The following is a 24,918-nucleotide window of genomic DNA, read 5'->3' on the forward strand; positions in this document are numbered from 1 at the left end:
AGCAATAGCAGTAGACTTATATACCGCTTCATAGGGCTTTCAGCCCTCTCTAAGTGGTTTACAGAGAGTCAGCATATTGCCCCCAACAACAATCTGGGTCCTCATTTTACCCACCTCGGAAGGATGGAAGGCTGAGTCAACCCTGAGCCGGTGAGATTTGAACCGCTGAACTGCTGATCTAGCAGTAGCCTGCAGTGCTGCATTTAACCACTGCGCCACCTTGGCTCTTACTCTTACAGATATTTATGAAGCATACAATGCTAAGATCCCACACTATTCAAACCTCTCTTTTGCCCCTAATCAGGTGACACTTTTACTATTATTAAAAACAAACAAACATTGAGGCTAGGGAGGGAACAATTAAAGCAGGGGTGTCCAAACGTGGGAACTTTGAAGACTTGTGGACTTCAACTCCCAGAATTCTGGGAGTTGAAGTCCACAAGTCTTCAAAGTTCCCACGTTTGGACACCCCTGAATTAAAAGAGAAAAATAAAACAGGCAGCATGCATTGGTTGAATACCATGACGGCACACGGAAACAACTGGAATGGCTGAGGACAAAGAGTAGATCAGGACTTCAGGCAGCACACATTCAAACCAATGGAAGCATTACAGCAGGAAGCTGTTAAGCTTAACGGTTGTCATAGTAACAAAGGCCTAGTTGAGTAAGAGAAACCTGCCAGGCAGGAGAGGGAAGTATTCAGAGACATCGAGAAAACGTGGGTCCCACCACCTGCTCTTCCACCCTCTCTTTTGTTGCTAAAATCTTTTTGAGGCAATTTGTACAGATTTGGACACGCACCGCAGGCGTCTCCCTTCCTTTAGAGCGCGGCAAGCCTGGTTGCGTGGCGGCATCGTTGGCACAGCACTGCCGCCCTGTTTGTTTTTGAGAGGAGGGCCGCTTCATAGGCACTGCCAACAAAGCACAGCGGAAAGGGAGCCTGGGCCAAGAAGCTGAACGCAAGAGAGTGTGGAGCAAGGGGCCTCCTGCTGCAGCAACTAAGTCCTATCCAACTCCAGAGGTATCAAGACACTCTTCTCCCTCTCAACTGCTCAGTCTGGATTTATTCCAAGCTTTGCTTCCCTCTCTTACTCCGCATCCACAGGTGCTGCCCAATGGAGGGTGGGTGGGTGGGTGGGATGAGACTTCAACGTGCCAGGCTTCCTTTTTGGCCGGTCCAGAGTTCCCGCAGCTCCACCTTGCAGCCCAGGTCCCTCAAGGCAGCTTTGGCCACGTCATCACAGTCCCGATGGGCTGTTCGGGCTTCGATGATCAAGTCCTCGGCTCCCATCTCCAGGATGGGCTGGGAGAAGTCCTGAGTATGGGAGACCAAGTTGCGAATCAGCATGCACGCTTGCTTCTGGAGAGAAAAGGAAGGAGGAGGAAGACAGATGTGATCATTCAGGACTAATAGAGTCTATAACCGTTGTTAGGTAAGCTCCCCGTTGGGAGAGCGAGTACATTCAGAGAAGCGTTGTGAGAGTTGTGTTGGAGAACACACAAACCAGCATACAGAGACACTGCAGTTTAAATAGGCTTTTACTTTCGTGGAAATAGAGGTATCAGAGTCCATCAAACAGTCCAAGTCATACACGGATAAGACAGTCAGTCATCCATGTCTAACAACAGTGATGGCTAACCTCCCCCCCCCCCCCCCACCAGGGAAACGTCGCAAACTTCCAGTTTTCCCATTGGGCCGTTTTTCGCTCTCCCTAAGCTTCAGGAAAGCCTCCGGAGCCTGAGGAGGGCAAAAAAACGGCACAACCGGAAGTTCGTTTCCTAACTTCCAGTTGGCCCGTTGGGACTGTTTTTTGCCCTCTCTAGGCTCCGGAGGCTTTCCTGAAGCTTAGGGAAGGTGAAAACGGCCTCCCTCAGCCCTTCAGAAAGCCGAAAATCAGTATGCGCTGGAACTGAGGGCTGCCGGGCTGGCAAATATGGCTCCATGTGCCACCTTTGGCACACATGTCATAGATTCGCCATCATGGGTCTATAACAAACTTTATTTTTAGAAAGCCAGTTTGGTCTCCTGGCTAAGGCACCAGGATAGAATAAAGATTTCCCTGTTAAAACTATAAAGTCAAAGGAGTTATTTTTTCTTTTTGATTTCCAGGGATGACCTACGACGGATAGACGGATTCTTAATTTCTAATAAATGAATGATAGACAGAGAGACCTCTCCGCACGCACCCACAGGGAGGGTTCCTTTTGCAAAACAGAAAAATCATGTTACAGAACCGATCTGTAGCTATGGCAACCGTCTCTGACTTTTTCCTCGTAGATATTTTTGGTGGAAGCTGCCTTCCTGTTTTCCCCCATGAAAGGCATTGGGGGAAACTCACTTAGCTGATTTTCATGTTTAAGGTGGGACTGGAACTTGTGACCTCCCAGTTTTCAAAGGGAGAAAGGGGGGGGGGGAAATAAAGAGACAAAAGAAAATAAAAACGCCTGCCTGCCTGCCTGCCTGCCTGCCTGCCTGCCTGCCTGCCTGCCTGCCTGCCTGCCTGCCTATCTACCTACCTACCTACCTACCTACCTACCTACCTACCTACCTACCTACCTACCTACCTACCTACCTATCTATCTATCTATCTATCTATCTTTTTTTTTTAAATTTATTTATTTATTTATAGGCCGCCCTTTTCCCTGAGGGGACTCAGGGCGGCTTACAATCAAAAAGGAAGGGGAGTGTAGGACAATACGAAAAAAGAAATGTGCACAAAGTAAATTAGACAATAAAACTCAACATTCACTCAGCATTCGGGAGGGGCGAAATAAGATTATCCCCAGGCCTGACGGGTTAGCCAGTTCTTGAGGGCTGTGCGGAAGGCCTGGACGGTGGTGAGGGTACGAATCTCCACGGGGAGATTGTTCCATAGCGTCGGAGCCGCAACAGAGAAGGCTCTCCTCCGAGTAGTCGCCAGTCGGCACTGACTGGCGGATGGAATACGGAGGAGGCCAGCTCTATGCGATCTGATGGGACGCAGGGAGGTAATTGGCAGAAGGCGGTCTCTCAAATAGCCAGATCCACTACCATGGAGCGCTTTATAGGTGGTGAGTAGGACCTTGAAGTGCACCCGGAGACCAACAGGTAGCCAGTGCAGCTCACGGAGGATCGGTGTTATGTGGGCGAACCGTGGTGCGCCCACAATCACTCGCGCGGCCGCATTCTGGACTAGCTGAAGTCTTCGGATGCTCTTCAAGGGCAGCCCCATGTAGAGCACATTACAGTATTCCAGCCTAGAGATCACAAGGGCTCGAGTGACTGTTGTGAGGGCCTCCCGATTCAGGTAGGGCCGCAACTGGCGCACCAGGCGAACCTGGGCAAATGCCCCCCTGGTCACAGCTGAGAGATGGTGGTCAAAAGTTAGCTGTGAATCCAGGAGGACTCCCAAGTTGCGGGCCCTTTCTGAGGGGTTTAAATTTTGTCCCCCCAGCCTGAGTGATGGTATGGTGGTCAAATTTTTGGGAGGGAAACACAACAGCCACTCGGTCTTGTCTGGGTTGAGTATCAGCTTGTTTGCTCTCATCCAGTCTTTAACGGCTTCCAGTCCCCGGTTCATCACGTCCACCGCTTCATTGAGTTGGCACGGGGCGGACAGATACAACTGTGTATCGTCCGCATATTGGTGATATCTTATCCCGTGCCTTCGGATGATCTCGCCCAGCGGTTTCATGTAAATGTTAAATAGTAGGGGGGATAGGACCGACCCCTGCGGCACCCCATATGTTAGGGGCCTCAGGGACGATCTCTGCCCCCCCACTAACACCGACTGCGACCTGTCCGAGAGATAGGAGGAGAACCACTGCAAGACAGTGCCGCCCACCCCTATCTCCCGCAGTCGTCGCAGAAGGATACCATGATCGATGGTATCGAAAGCCGCTGAGAGGTCCAGGAGAACTAGGATGGAAGCATGGCCTCCATCCCTAGCTCTCCAGAGATCATCAGTCAATGCGACCAAAGCGGTTTCTGTGCTGTAACCGGGTCTGAAGCCAGACTGGAAGGGGTCAAGATAGTTAGCTTCCTCCAAGGTACGCTGAAGCTGGAGAGCCACCACCTTCTCAACAACCTTCCCTACAAAGGGGAGGTTGGAGACTGGACGATAGTTATTAAGGACAGCTGGATCCAGAGACGGCTTCTTCAGGAGGGGTCTCACCACCGCTGTCTTAAGCGCGGTGGGAAAGTACCCCTCCCGAAGAGAAGCGGTAACAACCGCCTGGATCCAGCCTCGTGTCACCTCACTGCTGTTGGCAACCAGCCAGGAGGGACACGGGTCCAGTATGCAGGTGGAGGCACTCACAGCTCGCATAGCCTTGTCCACATCCCCAGAGGCAACTTCCTGAAACTCAACCCAGAGATGGTTTGCCAAGTTTTCTCCTTGTGTCTCGGCTGGATCTACTGGGGTGGAGTCCAGGTCTGCTCGAAACTGGGCAACTTTGTCCGCCAAGAACTGGACATACTCCTCAGCCTTACCCTGTAAGGAGTCCCCCGTCTCCCTCCTATTTAGGAGGGAGCGGGTTATCCTAAACAGGGCGGCTGGGCGGGACTCGGCGGACGCTACCAAGGAGGCAATGTATGTTCTTTTTGTTGTTCTTAAGGTCCGAATATACTCCTTGGTGCATGCTGTCAAAAGTGCCCGTTTCGACTCGGACCTATCGGACCCCCACGAGTGCTCTAGGCGTCTCCTCCGGCGCTTTACCTCCCGGAGCTCCTCAGTAAACCAAGGAGGCCTCCGGGGGCCGCTGACCCGGAGGGGCCGTAGCGGCGCAATCCGGTCTAGAGACTCCGAAGCTGCCGAGTGCCAGGCAGCGACGAGGGTCTCCGCCGAACTGTGGGCGAGGGTATCAGGAATAACCCCAAGCTCCGTCTGGAACCTAACAGGATCCATCAGTCGCTTGGGGCGGAACCAGCTGGTCGGTTCCTCCTCCCTACGGTGGGGGTTTGGCCTCCGGAAGTCTAGCCTCAGTAGGTAGTGGTCTGACCACGACAGGGGTATGATCTCATTACCCCTCAGACCAAGATCGTAACTCCACTGCTCCGAGAGGAATACGAGGTCAAGCGTGTGACCCGCTGAGTGAGTTGGGCCTCGAATTACTTGAGTCAAGCCCATGGCTGTCATGGAAGCCATGAACTCCTGCGCTCCATCAGAGTGTTCACCGAGCGAAGGCAAGTTAAAGTCCCCCAGAACTATAAGTCTAGGGAACTCAACCGCTAGCTCGGCTACTGACTCGAGGAGCGAGGGGAGGGCTGCTGCAACGTAGTTGGGAGGCAGGTACGTAAGCAGCAAACCCACTTGACCCTTGAGGTCCAGCTTCACTAGCAGGGACTCACACCCGACAAGCTCCGGAGCAGGGATCCTACGAGGTACTAAAGACTCCCGGACTACAATAGCCACACCGCCACCCCTTCCCTGGGCTCTCGGCTGGTGTAGCACCTGAAATCCGGCTGGGCACATCTCGACGAGGGGGACTCCACCCTCAGGGCCCAGCCATGTTTCAGTAATACATGCCAGGTCTGCGCCCTCATCAGTTATCAAGTCCCGGATGAGGGGGGCCTTATGAACAACAGACCTGGCATTTAGCGACAGCAGCCTGAGACCAGGGTCCTGAACACCCGCGCCATCTGACCTTGGAGTGGGACTCCTAGGGCCGGAAGGAGGGATCTCTATGACACAGCGAGCCCTCCTTCCCCGATGATGGCCTGCCCTAAAGTCCCCGCCATATCTGCCTCTCCCTGTCATGACCGCAATGCTCCGACCCTCACCCGTGGTTGTGGTCCCCCCTATCTATCTATCTATCTATCTATCTATCTATCTATCTATCTATCTATCTATCTATCTATCATCTATCTAAAGGGACTAGCTGAAAAGCATGACAGCAGCTGTGGTACGAGAATAATGACATCACCTGCACGGCAACTTCCCCGGGGTGCGTCTTCATGGCCTGCAGAGCTGCCAAGGCTCCCCCTCCTTCCATGATGACTCGACAGTTCTCTGGCTTGCGCAACGCTAGCATACACAATGCTGCGCAACTCTGTTCACACACCTGGCGGCAAGGAGCAGTAAGAGCTGTTAGCAAAATCCTACGTAGCTTTCAAATGCTGAAACATTCAATGTCTGAGCTCACACACGTGTTAAGCCAGGACCTTTTAAACCATGGACAGAACCAAGCTGGGACGGTCTAACCACTACGGCCCTTTTATGATTTGTTGACTTTTAACTCCCAGAACTTCTGAGTTGTTCCTGTTAAGTTGTTCAACAGATGGACTTGATGGCAATAGAGTAGAGTAGAGTAGAGTGTAGAGAGTAGAGTAGAATATGGAATGGGATGGAATAGAATAGAATAATAACTTTATTGTCACTTTGGATGAGACTGAATTTTGAATGAATGAATGATTGTCACTTTGAAAGAAATAATCGGCATACATTAAAATGAAATTTCATTGCATACCGCTCTCAAAGGGTCTCCACCTCCAATATACACTATATAAACATGACAAAATAAATACAAACTTATGTACTGTATTTTTCGGACTATAATAAGATGCACCAAGATTTTGAAGAGGCAAATTTAAAAAAAAGGTTTTGCAATCTGCAGACCTCCCAAAAATGGCCCCTTTTTTGGTTTAGAAAAAAAGGGCATGCGTAGCCTTTAGGAGGCTTGTAGAGTGCTCCTGGAGGCAAAAATCAGTCTGTTTTTTGCTCACTTTTGCCCTCCCCAGTCCCTAGGAACACTCTGGAAGCTTCCTAAAGGCTATGCACGGCCATTTTGGTGAAGGGGGTGGGGTGTCAGGAGGCCAAAAATGCTGTATTCAGTGTATAACACGCACCCAGATTTTCAGCCTCTTTTTTGATGGAAAAAGGTGCGTCTTATACTCCGAAAAATATGATATATACCCACATATATTATATGACACAGAGAACTAACACAGTCTAGTTTGGATGTATGCAAGCAAAGTCTCCTACCAACAATAGCAGAGATGCCAAGGGAACAGATCTAGGAGTAGCTAATTAGACCACCTGAAACAGAGCTACTTTCTCTGGGTATAAACACTCCCATGTTCTCAACCTACCTGTGGGTTGCCAAGATGGCGACTCATGGCCAAAATAATGAGATCAGTCCCTCCTGCATTGACAATGGCATCTTTTACATCATCATTGCCTGCAATGGCCCGGATAGCACTGAGCACCTGTTTCACCAGTTCCTACAATTTGTAAACAGAATGAGAAAGAGTCCTTAAGGAACCCAGCATACGCATGGGACTTTAAAAAAGAAAATGAACCGAAAGAGTTAGAGATTTGGAACAGATAAAAGTAAATTGTAACTTTGTAACTTTAATAAAATTTGTATGCCGCCCACTCCCTAGGGACTCTGAAAAGCCATAGCAATATCCTTCTCTCCACCTTCAGTCTCTGATAAAAGTGAAAACTCAGTAGAGCAATCAAGAATATGGATAGTCTTTTATTAGTACCACTGAAAAAGCTATCTATAAATTATTTCTGTTCATGCAAAGAGAGATGTGCAATTTGTGGGATACACCTGAGAACTCCCTGCCCTTAAAAGACTTTTATAGCAGAGGTAACCTCGGCCAATATTCATTGTTCCCCTTTGACAAAATTAGGAGTAAAAATGGTACCGTTAAATGGTCCAAAAAACTTTTCCAGATGGGGTTGATCAATGTCTGTCCCCCATTCCTGGCATATTTTATATAGCGATATGGGCAGGGATGGGATTCAGCTGGTTTGCACCAGTTTGGGCGAACTGGGTGTTAATTTGACATCTGGTTCACCGAACCGGTAGTTGCAAGGATTGGCTGGCCCCTCCAACCCCACTCCTCCCCTCCCAGGAGTCTCAATGCGGCCCATTCATCATGCCAGTTAAGTGCAGGGCCCGCCCAGAGGCTCTGGGAAGGCCTCCCCGAAGTCTGAAAACAGGCCCGTTTCTGGCCTCCAGAGATGAGGGGTGGCCATTTTCACCTCAGGGAGGTTTGAGGAAGGCCTCTGGAGCAGGGGTGGGTTTCTCGCCCCGTTCCAACCGGTTCGGTTTGAACGGGGCCGGGGGTGTCCTTGTGCACGCGCATAGCGTGTGTGTGCATGCGTGCAGCACACGCATGCGCGCAGCGCACGCATACTAGCGTCTGTGTGATGCTCCAGCTGCTCCTGGAGGATCGCGCAGGCGCTGTATGCGTCCTGCGCAAGCGTGGAAGCACAGAACTCGTCAAAACCAGGTAAAGAGCGCGGGCGGGCACGTGGGCCCTTCGCCGTTCCCGGAAGTTACTTACTTCCGGGTTCGCCGACCAACTGGTTTGCAGGGACCGCCGCGAACCGGTTGAAACCCACCCCTGCTCTGGACCCTGGGGAGGGTGAAAAACGAGCCTCACGGAAGTACCGGAAATCCGAAAACGGAGCCCGGGGAAGGCCGTTTTTGCTCTCCCGGAGGCTCCAGGAGAGCTTCCAAAGCCTGGAGAGGGTGAAAACGCCCCCCTCCCGTCATGGTGCAGAGGCAGAGTAGGCCACGCCCACCCAGCAACCGGGCAGAGAACAGGTTGCTAACATTTTTCAGTACCACCCTTGGATATGGTTGACATCTTTCTTCAAGACCTAAAGCCTCCATTTTGTACTTTTTCACCCCACCCGTCCCAAATAACGGAGCGGAAAATTTGGCCTCCAGCCTTCCAGTGACAATGAAAAAAAGGAGGGTCTCGTTACAACGAGGGATGCATGCTCAGCTTATTTTTCATGCGCAGAGAGACCATTTTGAAATCAATACACGGTGGGCCTCCATGTTCTTAAGACACATGAGACCAGGATTGCTACTGCGGGATTCAAGTGTTCTAGGAATCCAATCGCTTGACTCTGAATGTCAAAAGATATCAGTTTCCACTGGGCTCCTTTCATGGGCTTACAAATTCTCTTGTTGCAGACACTTCCAAATGGGTGACCCTTGTCTTGGTATTCTGCGGTGGGAGACACACTGAAAGTATAATGTAAGCCAGTGATGGCTAACCTTTTTGTCCTTGTGTGCCAAAAGCGCGACCCCCCCTCCGCATATCTGCGCATGCCCCCCCCCCCCCAATCCCACGGCCCATTTTGGGCCTAGCAGGCCTCCCTGAAGCCTTCTGTGACCAAAAACAGGGTGCAGGGGGAATGCACTGCTCCCACGCCCCCGCACATGTGCATGTGACCTCCCACCCACCCACGCATGCGCCCACATCTCCCGCATGTGTGGCAGAGACCTGAAAATCAGCTGGCCGGCAGGAAGCGTGTGCTTGCATGTGGGGTGGAGCTGACCTGGGACGATGGCTCGTGTGCCCACAGAGAGGGCTTTGCGTGCCACCATCACGGATGCAAGCCTTGAAACAGGCTGTAACTATTTTAAGATACCTTCTTTCCCACAATCAAAACCTTATTAACAGCACCCTTGACACTTCCAAAACAGACAGAAAGCAAGGCAGAGCCAATTGACCAATTAAGACAAGTTGGATCATTTAAAAAATGAAGGGATGGAAACAGTGGTGGGTTTCAAAATTTTTTAGAACTTCTTCTGTAGGTGTGGCCTGCTTTGTGGGAGTGGCTTGCCAGCCATGTGACCAGGTGGGAGTGGCTTGCCAGCTATGTGACTGAGTGGGAGTGGCTTGTCAGTCATGTGACTGGGTGGGCATGGCCAACTTGTAAAATGTGGTGAAACTCACTTAACAACGCACTTGCTTAGCAACCAAAATGTTGGCTCAGGAACTCTGGCATTGAAGTATGCAAGTCTTAAAGCTGTAAAGTTACAAGACCCTTGCACCCCTAACCCTTTAGGGAAAAAAACCCCAGGGGTGATCAAACGTGACAGCTTTAAGATTTGTGGACTTCAACTCCCAGAATTCTTCCTCCAGTCATGTTGGCTCAGGAACTCTGGCATTGAAGTGTGCAAGTCTTAAAGCTGTCAAGTTACAAGACCCTCGCACCCCTAACCCTTTAGGAAAAAAAAACCCCAGGGGTGTTCAAACTTGACAGCTTTAAGACTTTAAGGTTTAGATAGGACTCTTAGAGGCAGGCGGGGCAATTGGTGAGCCAGCCAATCAGTGGGCGGTGGGCAGGGCAAGCGTGGTGCGAACTGGCGGGGGAGGGAGCTGGAACCGGTTCTAAACGGCATGGTAGATTTGTGGAACCTCTTCTATAAAAGGTTAGGTTAGAACTGGCAGGAACCCACCCCTGGATGGAAACTAGCCAGCTAGTCAAATTGCCCTGTAGGTAGGGCAAAATGAAAAGGTAAAACGCTTCTTTAGTTCTGTTCTTCAGAAGTGAACAAGCTTCTTGAATGAAACATTTTCAATGAAAAACAAGAAAGTCCAGTTGCCTTTTGAAAAAGCACCTTTGGGATTAACTACAGTTGCTAATATCCTTTTGGTTATGGCAAAATTTTGTTCAGTATGCATTATTCATTCTTGATTCATGGCTTTTCTCGTGAACTTATCTAAGTCAGGGGTCACCAACCTTTTGGACCTCAAGGACAACTAAATTCATAACTTTAAATCCTGCAGACCATTAATATGATCTGCCTAATGACCAGCTGAGCGGGCGTGGCTAGTTGGTCATGTCACTGGGTGGGTGTGGCCAACTCGATGTCACTCATCGAGGGGCACCTCGACAGCCTCTACCCACCCCTCCCCTCCCAGCCACTCCTCGCCTGCCTGCCTGCCTGGGCTCCTTAGGGCCCCAGTAGGAAGCAGTTGCTGGAGCTAAGCAGCCACCACAAGAAAGAGTTGGCAAAACAAATGGCTCAGTTCAAATTGGATTTAACCAAGAAGGAAGCTCAGCAGAAGCATCTCACTGAGGACTACGAGCATAGGCTTTCCAAGCAGAGGGAAGACCTGTGGGAGTGCAAGGCCAAGTACTGGCGCCTGGAGACTCAGCAGGCTGAGATGGTCAGTCAGTTCCAGACCATAATGCAGTCCCACTGGAACAAGGCCCTCCGACTCTTCGCCACCAACGGCACTTCCCTCCAGCCTTTGCCCAAAGCCCCGCACCAGGAGGCTGAAGCAGACCCAAGTGGGAATTTCTGCCCCCTTTCGACCCACACAAAAAGACCCCAAAGTTCTGCAGCAACACAAACGTCCATTGAACGTATCCGGCCCAGGGGCCGTAGTTTGAGGACTCCTAATTTAGTGCAATATAAAAAATGCAAACAATTTTTTTTGCAGACCACCAACATTTTCTCACGGACCACCAGAGATCCACAGACCACCGGTTGGTGGCCACTGATCTAAGTAGCTTCAGCCTTGCTGAAGGGGGTGATAGCTGACAGTTAAAGAGCCCTGAGAAATACGACATTGCTTGTTCCTGAACCGTAAGCAGAGTTTATTAAGCAACACGGGGTATGAAGGATCCTCCTCTGTTTGAAGACATGAATAACTACTATACTGACCTGTTCTGACCCCCCTAGTCCCACACCAACATACACTCCGAGCCAAAGATAAGTTATGGCATTTAATTAACAGATAGACAGGTCCTTGGCAGCAAACCGGCACAGACAAGATTGGGCAGCAATAAACACGGATAAGGCTTGGCAGCAATCCAGCCTGCCAAGCTCATAACAATGTTCGACATTCATTCCTGCGTTGACTTCTACAAGAGGGGAGTGTGCACAAGTAGTCTTTTTATAGTCTGGAGAGGAGCCTAATGACCACCAGCTGAGTGCAATTACCTCCTGTAACTGCGCAACTTTTCCTGACGCCTATTAGCTCTTCGATGCCGGGCATCCAGGAACAACTCTCTACTGGCTCACTCTCCCTTGTCTCCTCCCCACTGGTCCAAGGCTCAGGCGCCTCCTGGTGGCCAACCAGCCTCTCTGTGCCCTGCTCAGAATCGGAACCCTGTCCAGGGTCCTCCACCTCCTCCAGAACCAACTCATCGGGCCCCTCGCTGTCGGAGTCTGGTGGCAGCTCCAACGGCTCCTGCTGGGCCACAACACTGACCAATAGTGTTCACTATACTAAGCTAAAGAAATGAAATAATCTGTTGCAGTCATGGTATTTATTGCCATTTAAGAGAGCCGAGGTGACACAGTGGTTAAATGCAGCACTGCAGGCTACTTCAGCTGACTGCAGTTCGGCTGTTCAAATCTCACCGGCTCAGGGTTGACTCAGCCTTCCATCCTTCGGAGGTGGGTAAAATGAGGACCCGGATTATTGTTGGGGGCGATATGCTGACTCTGTAAACTGCTTAGAGAGGGCTGAAAGCCCTATGAAGCGGTATATAAGTCGAACTGCTATTGCTATTGCTATCTGAGTACCTGGTGGTCAATGCAGTCTGCCAACAGTGCCACTATGAAGTTTAAGCCTCCGAGGTCCATGATCTCCTGGCAAAATTCATTCCGAACAGACAAGCGTGCCAGAGTGGCACAGATTTCACTCAAAACACTGCAGTCATCAGTGAAGGCTGAGCAGGAGAGAGAGAAAAAGACAAAGCATCAGTACGGTTGCCTGTTGTAATACAGGGAGGCCCTTAACTTATGATAATAATGGAGCATGTCCATCGTGGTTTAAGTTGTGGCTGTTTTATAAAAAGAGCTGGACAAGTGACCAGTCAGGTTTAGAATGTTTCTTGCAGTTGTTCTTAAGCAAATGTGGACGGTTGCAAAGTGGTGGCCATTAAGCAAATCCTGCAGTTGTTAAGCAAACCAACAGTTTTTACCCTGGGGAAGGTTTTGCCAAAAAACACAAGTAAATGCTAGTTATTGGCAAAACTGTTGTCACGTATGCTCACAGGATCGCAGGGGATGTTGCCAACAGCCATAAATGCGGTTGTGTTGCCAAGGGCACAATGGTCAGTCACGGACTGCAAAGGGGAGAAAGTCATGACCATCCGAACTTCAAATCCAGGTCGCTAAATAGCCCAGAATGCTGCACAGTCACTGAGTGAGCAGTCATATGTTGAGGACTTAGCTGTCCCAATACCACAGAAGTGACAATAAAGCACAGTGCATGAGAAGGGCTTCAGAATCCGGGTCCCCGAAGGGCTCATTAACAAATACAAATAAAAACCCTGCTTTTTTAGCATCCATGGTGTTTGCTGCATGAAACCAAGTGGTATCATTAAAAAGAAATGATATGAATAAACGGTGGGGGTCAAACAATATGGAGACAGAAGCTAAAGCTAGAACCAGGGTGATACAGTGATCTGAATGCAGTACTGCAGGCTACTTCTGCTGACTGCCGGCTGCTGGCAATTCGACTCTCGACTCAGCCTCCCATCCTTCCGAGGTGGGTCAAATGGGGACCCAGATTTTTGGGGGCAATAGGCTGACTCTGTAAACCGCTTAGAAAGGGCTATAAAGCAATGGGAAGTGGTATTTATTTATTGAATTTATATTGCTACTTATTCAGACTCAAGGCAATAAAACTAATAAAAAGAATCAAATAAATTAATATAATACCGTGTTTCTCCAAAAATAAGACAGGGTCTTATTTTCTTTTAACCCCCCAAATAAGCGCTTGGCCTTATTATAGCAATAGCAGTAGACTTATATACCGCTTCATAGGCCTTTCAGGCCTCTCTAAGCGGTTTACAGAGAGTCAGCATATTGCCCCCAACAATCTGGGTCCTCATTTTACCCACCTCGGAAGGATGGAAGGCTGAGTCAACCCTGAGCCGGTGAGATTTGAACCGCTGACCTGCTGATCTAGCAGTAGCCTGCAGTGCTGCATTTAACCACTGCGCCACCTTGGAGGTCTTATTATTTTTGAGGCGCAGGAGGCGGAGAGCGTGGTCACCTCATGGCTGCTGCTGTGTTGCAATATTTTCAGGGGAGGGCTTATATTCACACATACACTCCAAAGCCCTATGGACTTATTATCCAGAGGTGCCTTATTTTTGGGGAAACAGTGGGGGAGTGTCTTTCTCCCCTCAGCAACTTGCAAAAAGCAGTTTAATGTCTTAATGATATAGGATGATCACCTATTTTAGGTGCTAACCTATTTTAACAATTGAACAAGAATCTAGCTGGACTGACTGCCTTCTCTTGGGGGCAGCCAGATAAAGGCTTCAGGAGTTTGGGGTGGGGTGGGGTTCAGGTCTGCATCTCCGCAAGGGCTCTTAACTTTCCAGCCTCCTCATTTCTCCTCCCACAACAACTGGAGATTATAGCAATTTAAGTGAAGAGCTGGCAGCAGATTCGGACAGTGAGGAGGTTGGGGAGGAACCTGGGCCAGTCCTGGAGTCTGGGGAAGGCTCTGATGAGGGGGCCAGGGCCGCCTGACAGTTATCAGCTGCCTTCAAATTCAGACATCAGTGAGGCAGACGAACAGCTGGAGCCTGTTCCCAGTGTGCGCATGCGCAGAGTTGCCAGATGAAGGGAAGAGCTAAAGAACAGGGGTCGACTTGGGAGTAAGGCCACAGGTGGACGATGAATGGCCCCTCCCAGAGGAAATAAAAGAGGAGCGAAAGAGGAGTGGAGCTTGCAGGAGACAATTCATTCATTTAATTGGTTAATGACTCTCTGAAGCTCCTTGCCACGTTCTGCAGCTCTCCAAGTCAGATAAGGTCTATGACTGTAAATCCTCCCTTGAAAGACTTTGCTGGATGTGAATGAGCAGAATTCACAGTCAGTTAATAAAAGGGGTTTTTGTCGGGACCAGGAGTTTGCTTCATGCTCTTGGGAAGCCTCAGTCAGAACATTAAGGGTGGGGGAAATTAAGTCATACAGAAAGAGAAATAGTGGGCCTGTATCATGCAATTGACGTCCTTGTCCTGGAGCATAAAGAAAGAAAGAGAGAGAGAGAGAGGGAGGGGGGAGGGAGGAGAGAGAGAACATGTGAACAGGGAGATGTTTTTACCTTTGGCTGCCTCTATCAGGATTCCCAAGCCGTTATGCTCAACCACAATCATCTTGGCATGGTCATGGGCATGGCCAAAGGGCACCCGGATGTCATCATCAAAGGTCATGATGCGGAGCCCTGAACAGGCCTCCCGGACCACGTCTGCCCGGTCCCCGTGCCGGACTATAGCTTCGGACAGTAGGGCAAGGATGCCCCCTTTCACAAGATCCTGGCGGTTCTGCTCATGTTTCAGGCAAGCATATCGGACGCAACGGACGCCAGCCAAAGTGAGGTCAGCGTCATCTCGGCTCTCCTGCAGCACTCGCAGCAACAGCTCCTGCCCAGGCACATCGAGGAGGTCAGGCTGGCCATCCAGGAGGGCGGAGAGGGCTTGGAGGGCTTTTAAAAGAGAGCAGCGCTCTTCCGATGCCAGCCGACAAGCAGCAAGGACTGCAGGGTAGGCACCTTTCTGGGCAGCCAGGTAACGGACCGACAGCTCCTGCCTGCACTGCCTGGCAAAGTTCACCAAAGATTCATCCACCTTGCTCGAATCCGCATCGATGACGGCTTTCTGGAGACAGTCCAATATCTATAGAAGCACAAAGGGGGGAGGGGGGGAGAGAGAGTGGAATCTTATCTTATTCTCTGCACTGCATCCTCCTCCTCTTTGATTCTGCAGTCATTCGGGGGGGGGGGGGGGAACACCCATCGAAAGTCCTTTCCAGAATTAGAGGATGCACAGATGGCTTCAGTCCCTTCTGTTCATTTGCATCTTTTCTCTCCATGTTTTGCATGCTTTCTAACTACCATGCTCCTCTGTTCTTCTTTACACCCTAGGATTTCTAAAGCAGCTTTTAAAATATTCCATTATTTGCCATTTTTTAAAAAAAACCTCTTAGGTATTATTGCTTAAATCTTATGCAAACAACCTTATGAGGTCTCTCTGAAAAAAAGGTACTTGTGACTTTTAATAAATATATAAGCAACATAATACAATATCAGGTTAAAGGCAGCTAACTCAGGGAGCTACTACATTTTAAGGCAATTTATACACCAAGATCCAGCTTCTAATGAGTCCCAAAGATGCTTTTTTCAAGAGGCAAGTGGACTCTCTGGTTTCTTTCCCAGAAAGTCCAGTTCTCCTCTTGAAAAAAGCACCTTTGGGACAACCATGATCTGGATGACTGAGAATCTCTACAGGCATTTAGCTTCCAATGAGCAAGCAATAAATGAAGGGAAACCTGTATCCACAGTGCTATGTTTATAGTCCCTAGCGCCATGATGGTGAACCTATGGCAGGCGTGCCACGGGTGGCACACAGAGCCCTCTCTGTGGGCACATGAGCTATCATCCCAGCTCTGCTCCACCGTGCATGCACACGTCTCCCACAAGCCAGCTGATTTTCGGATCTCTGCTGTGCATTTGCGGGGAGGGGGGGGGTTGCGGGAGATGCAAATATGCGCGGGGAGCATGCGAAAGACGCGTGCACATGCAGGGGGGGTTCATGAGCGCATGTTGGGGGAGCGCGGGGTGGTGGTACAGCATGCCCCCCTGTGGGCATGTTTGGTCCCAAGAGGCTTCAGGGAGGCCTGCTAGGCCCAAAACAGGGCGTAGGTGGTGCGCCTTGCCCCATGGCCTGTTTTTGGCCCCAGGAGGCTTCAGGGAGGCCTGCTAGGCCCAAAACAGGCCTAGGTGGTGCGCCTTCCTCCACGGCCTGTTTTTGGTCCCAGGAAGCTTTATGGAAGCCTGCTAGGCCCAAAACAGGGCGTAGGTGGTGCGCCTTTCCCCACAGCCCGTTTTTGGTCCCAGGAGGCTTCAGGGAGGCCTCCTAGGCCCAAAACAGGGTGTGAAGTGTGTGTGTGCGGTATGCATGCACAGGGAAGGTGGGAGGGTGGGGTGCACGGGGGGTGTCGCACACGCATTCCTTTATGGGTGCTGTCACATGCACGCACACACACACACTTTCAGCATGCAACGACAAGGTCACTGCTCTAGAGCTACCTGATCTATGTGAAAATAGGAAGGTGAGCTAATGACATCTATGTGTGGGATCTGATGGGCAATCCCTAGCCCTTTCCTGAAGAGCATCATCTCACTCACCTGTAAAATCATGTGCTTCTGCTCTTGACCATTCTCTGAAGCGGGACTGGGTACCGCCTTTACTATATTACTTAAATCTACGCCTAAAGGAGAGATAAAAATGATGAATCAGAATCAGTCTGAGTATTTACAGAGCCATTCCCCTCTAAATGCATCGGATTTTAGGTCCTTTAGGGCCAGCCAACATGCCAATCTGATAAAAGCTGTACTGAAGACTGACCATGATGGGCAAAAGCCCTTTTTTTTGCAAAAAATTAGGAAAACCTGTCCACCAAAAAAAAGTTTACTGAGGAACTTCTTGACAATTAAGATATTTGGTATTATCAATTACCGTATTTATCGGCGTATAACACGCACCGGCGTATAACACGCACCCCCCATTTTAACACAAAAATTTGAGTAAAAATTTTTTTCATTAAAAATAAATGACTTGGAAGCTCGGAACTTAATGTTGGATTAAAATTTATAACATTAGAACATGAATTATAACATTAACTCCTCTTAAAAGGCAAATATGAAATGAAAAAACACCTCTTTGAGCAAAAAAACTTAATCAGAATCACTGCTTTTTGGAAAACCAAAAACCTCTTCCTCATCTTCACTCTCTCCCTCTTTTTTCCCTTCCTTCCCCCTTCCTCTTGCCTATCAACTTCATCCTCTTTGTCTTTCTGCTCTTTCCCTCTCTTCCCCTTTTCTTCCTACCTCCTTCCTTCTCCCTCCCTTCTTCTTTTTCTTCCTTTCTTCTTCCATCTTCCTCCTTCTCCTTCCATTCTTTCTCCTTCCATCCATCTTTTCTCCTTCCATCTTCTCCCCCCCTCCCTTCTTCTTTTCCTCCCCCCTCCCTCCTTCCTTCCTCTCCTTCCCTTTCTCACACACAGGAAGGGGAGGGGGGCTATCTAGTCGCTTTCACAGCATAATTTCTTTATCTAACTTTTAAAAAACAGTGTGCAAATCAAACGAGATTTTCGTAACCTGTGAAGCACCAAGTTATATTATGTTGTTACAAATTCGCAGCTACTCCATTCTTTCTGATAGGGAACTACATTTCCCAAGATGCCTCAGGTCCTCAAAGCGCTGAACGCAGCTTTGCAATTGACTCCAGCGAGGCCTGGCAGCCGCCGGCTGGGGTGGTTGTCAGGGCGATGCGGAGCGGACGCGCCGTTTGTTACTGCTTCCAGCAATCAAGACGGAGAAGGGAAGCGACTGAAACGGACGCTGGCCTCGCTCTCCTGCTGCGGCTTCTGTTTCAGTAGGGAAGAAAACTTCCTTTCGCTTCCCGAATTTGACTGGGTCCCGGGGCTTCTGCCGGGTGGCAGAAGCCCGGGAAGCGAAAGGAAGTTTTCTTCCCTATTGAAACAGAAGCCGCAGCAGGAGAGCAGGGCTGCTGCCGGCCGTTTCACCTTGCGCAGCGAATTTGACTGGGTCCCGGGCTTCTGCCACCCGGAGTATCGGCGTATAACACGCAGGCAGGGTTTAAGCGTGCAATTTTAGTTTTAAAACTGCGTGTTATACGCCGATAAATACGGTAGTAACTTATTTTCTCTTTGGGGTGACTATATGGGCAAGGCAAATGACTTTTATAAGATGGTGCTCAAATTATTCCAGCATTTTGGGGAATGGCTGTACTGTATTCACACAGTAGCATTTTGATATACTGAGACTGTTTTAACAATACTTATTTTTAGAAGAAAATTCAGATCATTTTCATATTGGGGAATTTTTTTCCCTGATTGCCAATTTTCTTGGGAAGCCAAGTGACTGCTGGCACAGGTGCCGATGTCTAAAAAAGATGACATTTCATGTAGGTGAATATTCCCATCCCTTCATACCATACCTTGAGATTCAAACTGCTGGATGGCTTCATTCACTGCCTCTTCTGGATCCATTCCAAACTCAACGATATTTTCCTGTACCACATCATCAAATGTCTCTTGGGAAATCCACTTGGCTGCCATGTTGGCCTGCAGACAAGAAATTTAGCTAGGTATTTTATATAGAAGGAAAAGGAATTTTAAAAAAAGGAAAAGGAAACCTGGCATAATAAAGTAAACTAGCTGATAACCCGGCATCGTCTGGGCATTTATTTAACCTAATGCATACATTTGTCCTCAAAAATAACCCTGGACCAAATGTAATTTCTAATGTTGGATTTTCTCCCTTACCAGAGGGCGCCCTCTTGTGGAGTACAGTGAAGCCGTTACCATGGCAACTCACTGCGCTGTACAGTAGAAGTCATTTTCCGGCAGTACGGTAGAATCCATTTAGAGGCATAACAAGATGTATCTTATCAGAACACACACACCGCGGGGCATTAGGGGTGTCTTACCCCCACAGTATTTGTTTCCAGAGATTAAGTCATCTGTGTACCAAGTTTGGTTGAAATTGCTCGAGGCATTCCAGAGTTATGCTGGAACACACCCACACTGCACCGTTTTTATATATATAAAGCCAGGAAAGTATGAGAAGAGAAGTATGGATAAAGTTACTCCCCTCTCTCCCAAAAGCCAAAAATCCAAGGCCATGCAATGCTGCAGGAAGAAAACAAACTTTATTTTCATACAAATCATAATGAAAAAGTGGAATTCCTCACAAGTTAAGGCAATGACCCTATTTTGCAGACCTTTTAGAAGTCAGAACATATTTATTGCAGGTATTAGCAACTCTAGAGTAACAGAAATTCCAGATACAGGTTCATAGCTCAGCTGTTGGGAGCAACAGAAGGGAACATAGCAGAGGTCCTTGATACACTCTAAGCTTGCAACATGGCTCATGTGCCACTTCGGGCACACGTGCCATAGATCAGTGATGGCGAACCTTTTTTGGCTTGCGTACCATAAGCGGGGGGGAGTGTAGGTGGTCATGCGCCGACGTGCTGTACCCATAATGCAATGCGCAACCCCCCAGCGCACATGCATGCATGACCCTCCATTTTTTGCATGCTTTTTTCGCCCTCCCCAGCCCCCCCCACCGCCGAGGCCCTCCGGAGGCTTCAAAAACTTCCCTGAAGCCTCCGGAGGGCAAAAAACGACCTTACGAGCAAACTGGAAGTACTTCCGGTTTGCTTATAGGGCCGCTTTTAGTCCTCCAGAGCCTTCAGGAAAGCCTCCGGAAGGCCCCGGAAGGCCCCTGAAGGCTCTGGAGGGCTTAAACTGGCACGTCCCTAAACTTCCGGTTTGCCGGTAGCGCCGTTTTTTTGCGCTCCGGAGGCTTCAGGGAAGCTCCTGAAGCCTCTGGAGGGCCCCTGGGAGGGAGCTATTTTCGCCTTCCCCAGGCTCCTATAAAGCTTCTGGAGCCTGGGGAGGGCAAAAAATAGCTTTAAAAAAGGATAAACTCAGCACATGCGCGCTGGCCAGCTGACAGGGCAATGCCTCACGTGCTCTGACAAATGGCTCCGTGTGCCACCTGTGGCACATGTGCCATAGGTTCGCCATCCCAGCCATAGGTTCATCATCACGGAAATAGGCAGAGGAGCTGCCCAGGGGGCATGTGCACACCGGAAAATGAACTTCCGGTTTCCAGAGCGCACATGTGTGTGGCCATCAAACCTTCCAGTTACTGCTGCGCATGCGCACGCACCAATTAGCTGGCCGGAACACATGCTCACGCCAGAAAAAGGAGACCAGCTCTTCCGGTTTCCGGCACTGCCGCACGCACGAGGGCCAACTGACCGTTGCTTGTGCATGCACGCCAGAAACACGGAAAACATCGTTCGTGCCAGGCGACATGGCTCGTGTGCCACTTCGGGCAAGCGTGCTATTGGTTTACCATCACGGGGATAGTCCGATTCTACTTGAAGAAGACAGTTCCGGAATCAGCGAAGGCCCAGCATATGATCAATAAAAAAAATAAGGCTCTATTCACTGGTTTTCAATGTGGGGAAGGAGATAAGAGAGCAGTAAAAAGGGGCCGGAGACAGAGAAATATAAAGTAAACACTTCTGAAAGTTAAATAATAGAATGAAAAGCTAGAAAGTAAACAGTTTGAGAATAGATAGTCCCAGTTCCTCACCTTCTCTTTTTGCTGCACTTTAATAGCTGCCAGCTGGGGAAAAAAGGCTGAGAAAGAGAAAGCCCAGAGCAGCCGATCTTTCGTTTGAACAGAGGCTCATGCTTGAGAGAACACTGATCTCAGCTGTTGCAAGGAGAAGCAAAGCACCTCTGTAATTTCAAGGCTGACCTCTGGCAACAGGGAATGGATTTTCTTTTGCGGAAACACAGATGCTTTTCTCCAGAATTGCCTCCCCTCTCCCTCTCTCCCCAAAAGAAGAAGATGCAAGAAACAGGCTAAGCTGTGCCAAAGGTGGTTTGGCAGAATGCCCAAGGAGGCTATCCCTGCGAAAACAACCATCTTGGAAATTTCCTCCCCAATAATAGCTTAACCTTGACCATGCTAGCATGGCTAAATGATCTGTATTCCAGTACAAACCCTGATTTAAACGCAATCAAGGAAAGGCATTCGTTTATACTACGGATTACAATGAAAAATTGTAATCCATCCAATAGGATGATGTTCAAATGTATACTGCTTGCTGTGATGCTGAAGAAATACCAAACGAGTCCTTTATGGTTTGCAGAAATAGCTTCCAATTTTGCTGCCCCCCCATGCATTTTCTGGATTTGCATTTCATTTATGGATACTGTGAATTAAGGACTTCTGTCCTGATCTTGTTGTATATACGTGCTTTAAGGAAGAGCAGTCACATACCGCAGAAACCAATATTACATATTTTATTCTTTGGAAGCATTCTTGCTATCAGCGATGGGAAATACTATAGACAACAGTCTCCCCCCACAAGGATGTAAGCATTACCACCATCGCCTGCCTTTGCAAATAGCCACTATTAATAATGTAGCTATTATCATCTGCCTTACCGCATTTCATTTCTCTGACTTCACTTTTTATGATTCTACTTTCCATTCACACACACACACCTATAGCAAGACATTTCAGGCATCTGATAAGCTAGACTGTAATCCTCATAAGACATTTGCCCCAAAGATATATGCTTATTTTTTTTTACAGATCATAGCAATCCACATTTATCTATTTGCAAAGATGACCCAGGTAAATTAAGCTGCTTATAAATATTTGGGAACCACCTTCCTGAACGGAATTAAATGCTTCTGAAATTCACTGTGCTCAACTGACAGGCTCAGAAAGACACGGTCATCCATTAGAATATAGTAGCTAAATGATAAACTATCAATATACCACCTTGACAGTACTTTTTAAACTGCTCTTGTTGTGTTCGCACTCAGTTCTCCTTCATTGTGTATTGGATATTTATTTTATACAGTTTTTAAGAAGAGATTATATAACCCTTTCTCTGAAATGGAATACGGTTTCCTACCTGAGCAGGAAGTTAGGCTAGAATACCTTCAAGATCCCTTCCAACTCTGTTATTCTGCTATTAAGTAAATGTAACATGAAAAAGCACATATTCTAAAAAATAAGTATTACGTTGGATCTCGTGGCTTTGCAAATCAGCCCAGGTTCACCTTACTTCTCCCTGACTGCAGCTCCAGAAAAGACTGTTGCAGAGTGTTGGGGAAAGGGAGTCTTTAGAACTGGAGATATGCTATGGAATGTCATAATGTCATAAAAATACCTACTTTGCAATAATGGGGGCAACATATTTGAAATATTACCCTCTGTTTATTAAATGAAACCAATGTGGCTCCTTGCAATATTTAAAATACAACAAAATGTAGGAATGGCTGGGGAAACTGCAAAAATACACATCCCAGCTGTTCATCTTTTTCTGTAATCTTTTTCAGGCAAATGTTTTTCTGTAATGCACTGCTAGCAGAAAGCAAGCATCACATCTTCTAATATTGCTAGGGAGACCCTTCCTATCAAATAAGACATATCTGAGTAAAGATTTGATTCCAAAGATAATTACGCAATAAAAGTTTGTGATCTCCTGTTTGTTAGAATTTAGATTTTTATCGCCTCCAAAGAAATTTTAAACCTAAACTAATCATGGGCCATCAAGTTGGTATGGTCTTTTAGTTAACAACACAGGTTCTCTCCATGATTTTTCTAAATAGCTGTAGTGGTTTTTTTTTCTAATCCAACTTTGCATTGGTGAACGAACCATGCTTTATTTTCATTGTACTGCTAGCTGTCAGGAATCTCACATACAAGGCTGATTAATCCTTGACCATACAGACTTACAAGAATGAATCAAATGATGAAGTTTACATATACTACAATCCCCACCCCCCCTTTAAGACTCAGCTGAGGGTTCAAAACAGAGAAGACTCTGAGGTTGTTAGGGAAGATAAGGAGGAATGGGAAGGAGCAGAATTAGGATTTCAAATATAAAAAGGGATGTACAGGTAACCCTCGACTTACAGTTCATTTAGTGACCATTCAAAGTTACAACAGCATTGAAAAAAGTGACTCATGACCATTTTTCACACTTACAACTGTTGCAACATCCCCGCAGTGACGTGATTTAGCATTTGGATGCTTGACAATGGTTAATGATGGTTGCAATGACCTGGGGAGGGAGGTGTCACATGATCCCTTTTTGCGACCTAGTCAATGGGGAAGCCAGATTCACTTAACAACCACATTTCTAACTCAACAACTGCAGTGATTCACGTAACAAGCAGGACAAGAAATGTCGCAAAATGAGGCAAAACTAAATCAATTTCTCACTTTTAAGCAACATGAACCGAAGAGGAACTAAAGAGCCTCTTGATGTGGGTGGAGGAGGAGAGTGCAAAAGGTGGCTTGAAACTCAACATTAAGAAAATTAAGATCATAGCATCCGGCCCTTTCAATTCCTGGCAAATAGATGGGGAAGAAATGGAGGTAGATTTTATCTACCTCCATTTATCTAATGCAGATTTCATTTTCCTGGGCTCCAAGATCACCACAGATGGGGACTGTAGCCAGGAAATTAAAAGACGCTTGCTCTTGGGCAGGAAAGCTATGGCAAATCTAGACAGCATACTAAAAAGCAGAGACATCACCCTGACAACAAAAGTGTGCATAGTCAAGGCTATTGTTTTCCCAGTTGCAATGGATGGCTGTGAAGGTTGGACCATAAGGAAGGCTGAGCGCCAAAGAATGGAGGCCTTTAAACTCTGGTGCTGGAGAAGACGCCTGCGAGTCCCTTGGACTGCAAGGCCATCCACCTGGTCAGTCCTAGAGGAGATCAACCCTGACTGCTCTTTAGAAGGCCAGATCCTGAAGATGAAACTCAAATACTTTGGCCACCTAATGAAGAAAGAAGGACTCCCTGGAGAAGAGCCTCATGCTGGGAAAGATTGAGGGCAGAAGAAGAAGGAGAGGACAGAGAATGAGGTGGCTGGATGGAGTCACTGAAGCAGCAGGCATGAGCTTAAATGGACTCCAGAGGATGGCAGAGGACAGGAAGGCCTGGTTATCCATGGAGTCGCAATGAATCAAACACAACTTCGCAACTAACAACAACAAGCAACATGAATTTGGGGTGTGGGTGGGTGTGCTCCATTGTGGTCGTAAGTCGAGGACTACCTGTACTGTATATGTGTGATACGGTACCTCAAGGTCAGCAGCCCTGGAAGCTGGTAGGAAAGAAGAAGAAGAAGTGAAATAACACAGAGAATGAAAAATCGCCTCCCAGGGCATGCAAAAACAGCATCACCCCACCCTTTCCTCCCCTTGGACGTTAATCCTGTGGCTTTCTAACCATCCCTACTGGAATAAAGAACCCTGCCCAAGCACGCCTGCAAACGTACGGTATTCCTTCTCTTTAGGGTCGGGCGGAGGAATAGCAAAGGGAGCCCCCGCCCAAAAAAGGGGGATCCTCCTCCCTCCACCCTCGCTTACCTGCTCCGACCCTCGTCCTCGCTCGCTCGCCGCAAGTCCGGCGCTGCTGCCAGAAAACCCAAAAGCCGGCTGTGCGCAAAAAAAAAAAAAAAGAAAAGACAAAAAAAGAGCAGCAACTGCGGCGCCGCGTTCTTTTTTGGCCGCAGCTCGCCACCGTACAATGAAGGCCACGTGATGCAAGGGGGAAAAAAAGC

General features: G+C 48.3%; 1 protein-coding gene across 2 annotated transcripts; it reads right to left on the reverse strand.

Moving 5' to 3' along the window:
• Positions 1–424: 424 nt before the first annotated feature.
• On the reverse strand, positions 425–24,815 carry ARMC6 (armadillo repeat containing 6). 2 transcript variants are annotated; one of them, XM_032216045.1, is made up of 9 exons: positions 24,725–24,815; positions 24,437–24,459; positions 18,735–18,861; positions 16,901–16,983; positions 14,819–15,389; positions 12,277–12,422; positions 7,070–7,201; positions 5,905–6,042; positions 425–1,360 (listed from the first exon to the last, which is right to left on the reverse strand). In XM_032216045.1, exons 3-9 carry the CDS (start codon positions 18,853–18,855, stop codon positions 1,148–1,150), a joined length of 1,404 nt encoding a protein of 467 aa, XP_032071936.1. In that variant the 5' UTR covers positions 18,856–18,861; positions 24,437–24,459; positions 24,725–24,815; the 3' UTR covers positions 425–1,147. The 2 variants fall into 2 exon arrangements, with proteins under 2 accessions (XP_032071936.1, XP_032072010.1); XM_032216119.1 differs by lacking the exon at positions 24,437–24,459.
• Between the last annotated feature and the right edge of the window lie 103 nt (positions 24,816–24,918).

This window comes from Thamnophis elegans, chromosome 1 (assembly GCF_009769535.1).
Source record: "Thamnophis elegans isolate rThaEle1 chromosome 1, rThaEle1.pri, whole genome shotgun sequence".
In the NCBI taxonomy this organism is placed as follows: domain Eukaryota; kingdom Metazoa; phylum Chordata; class Lepidosauria; order Squamata; family Colubridae; genus Thamnophis; species Thamnophis elegans.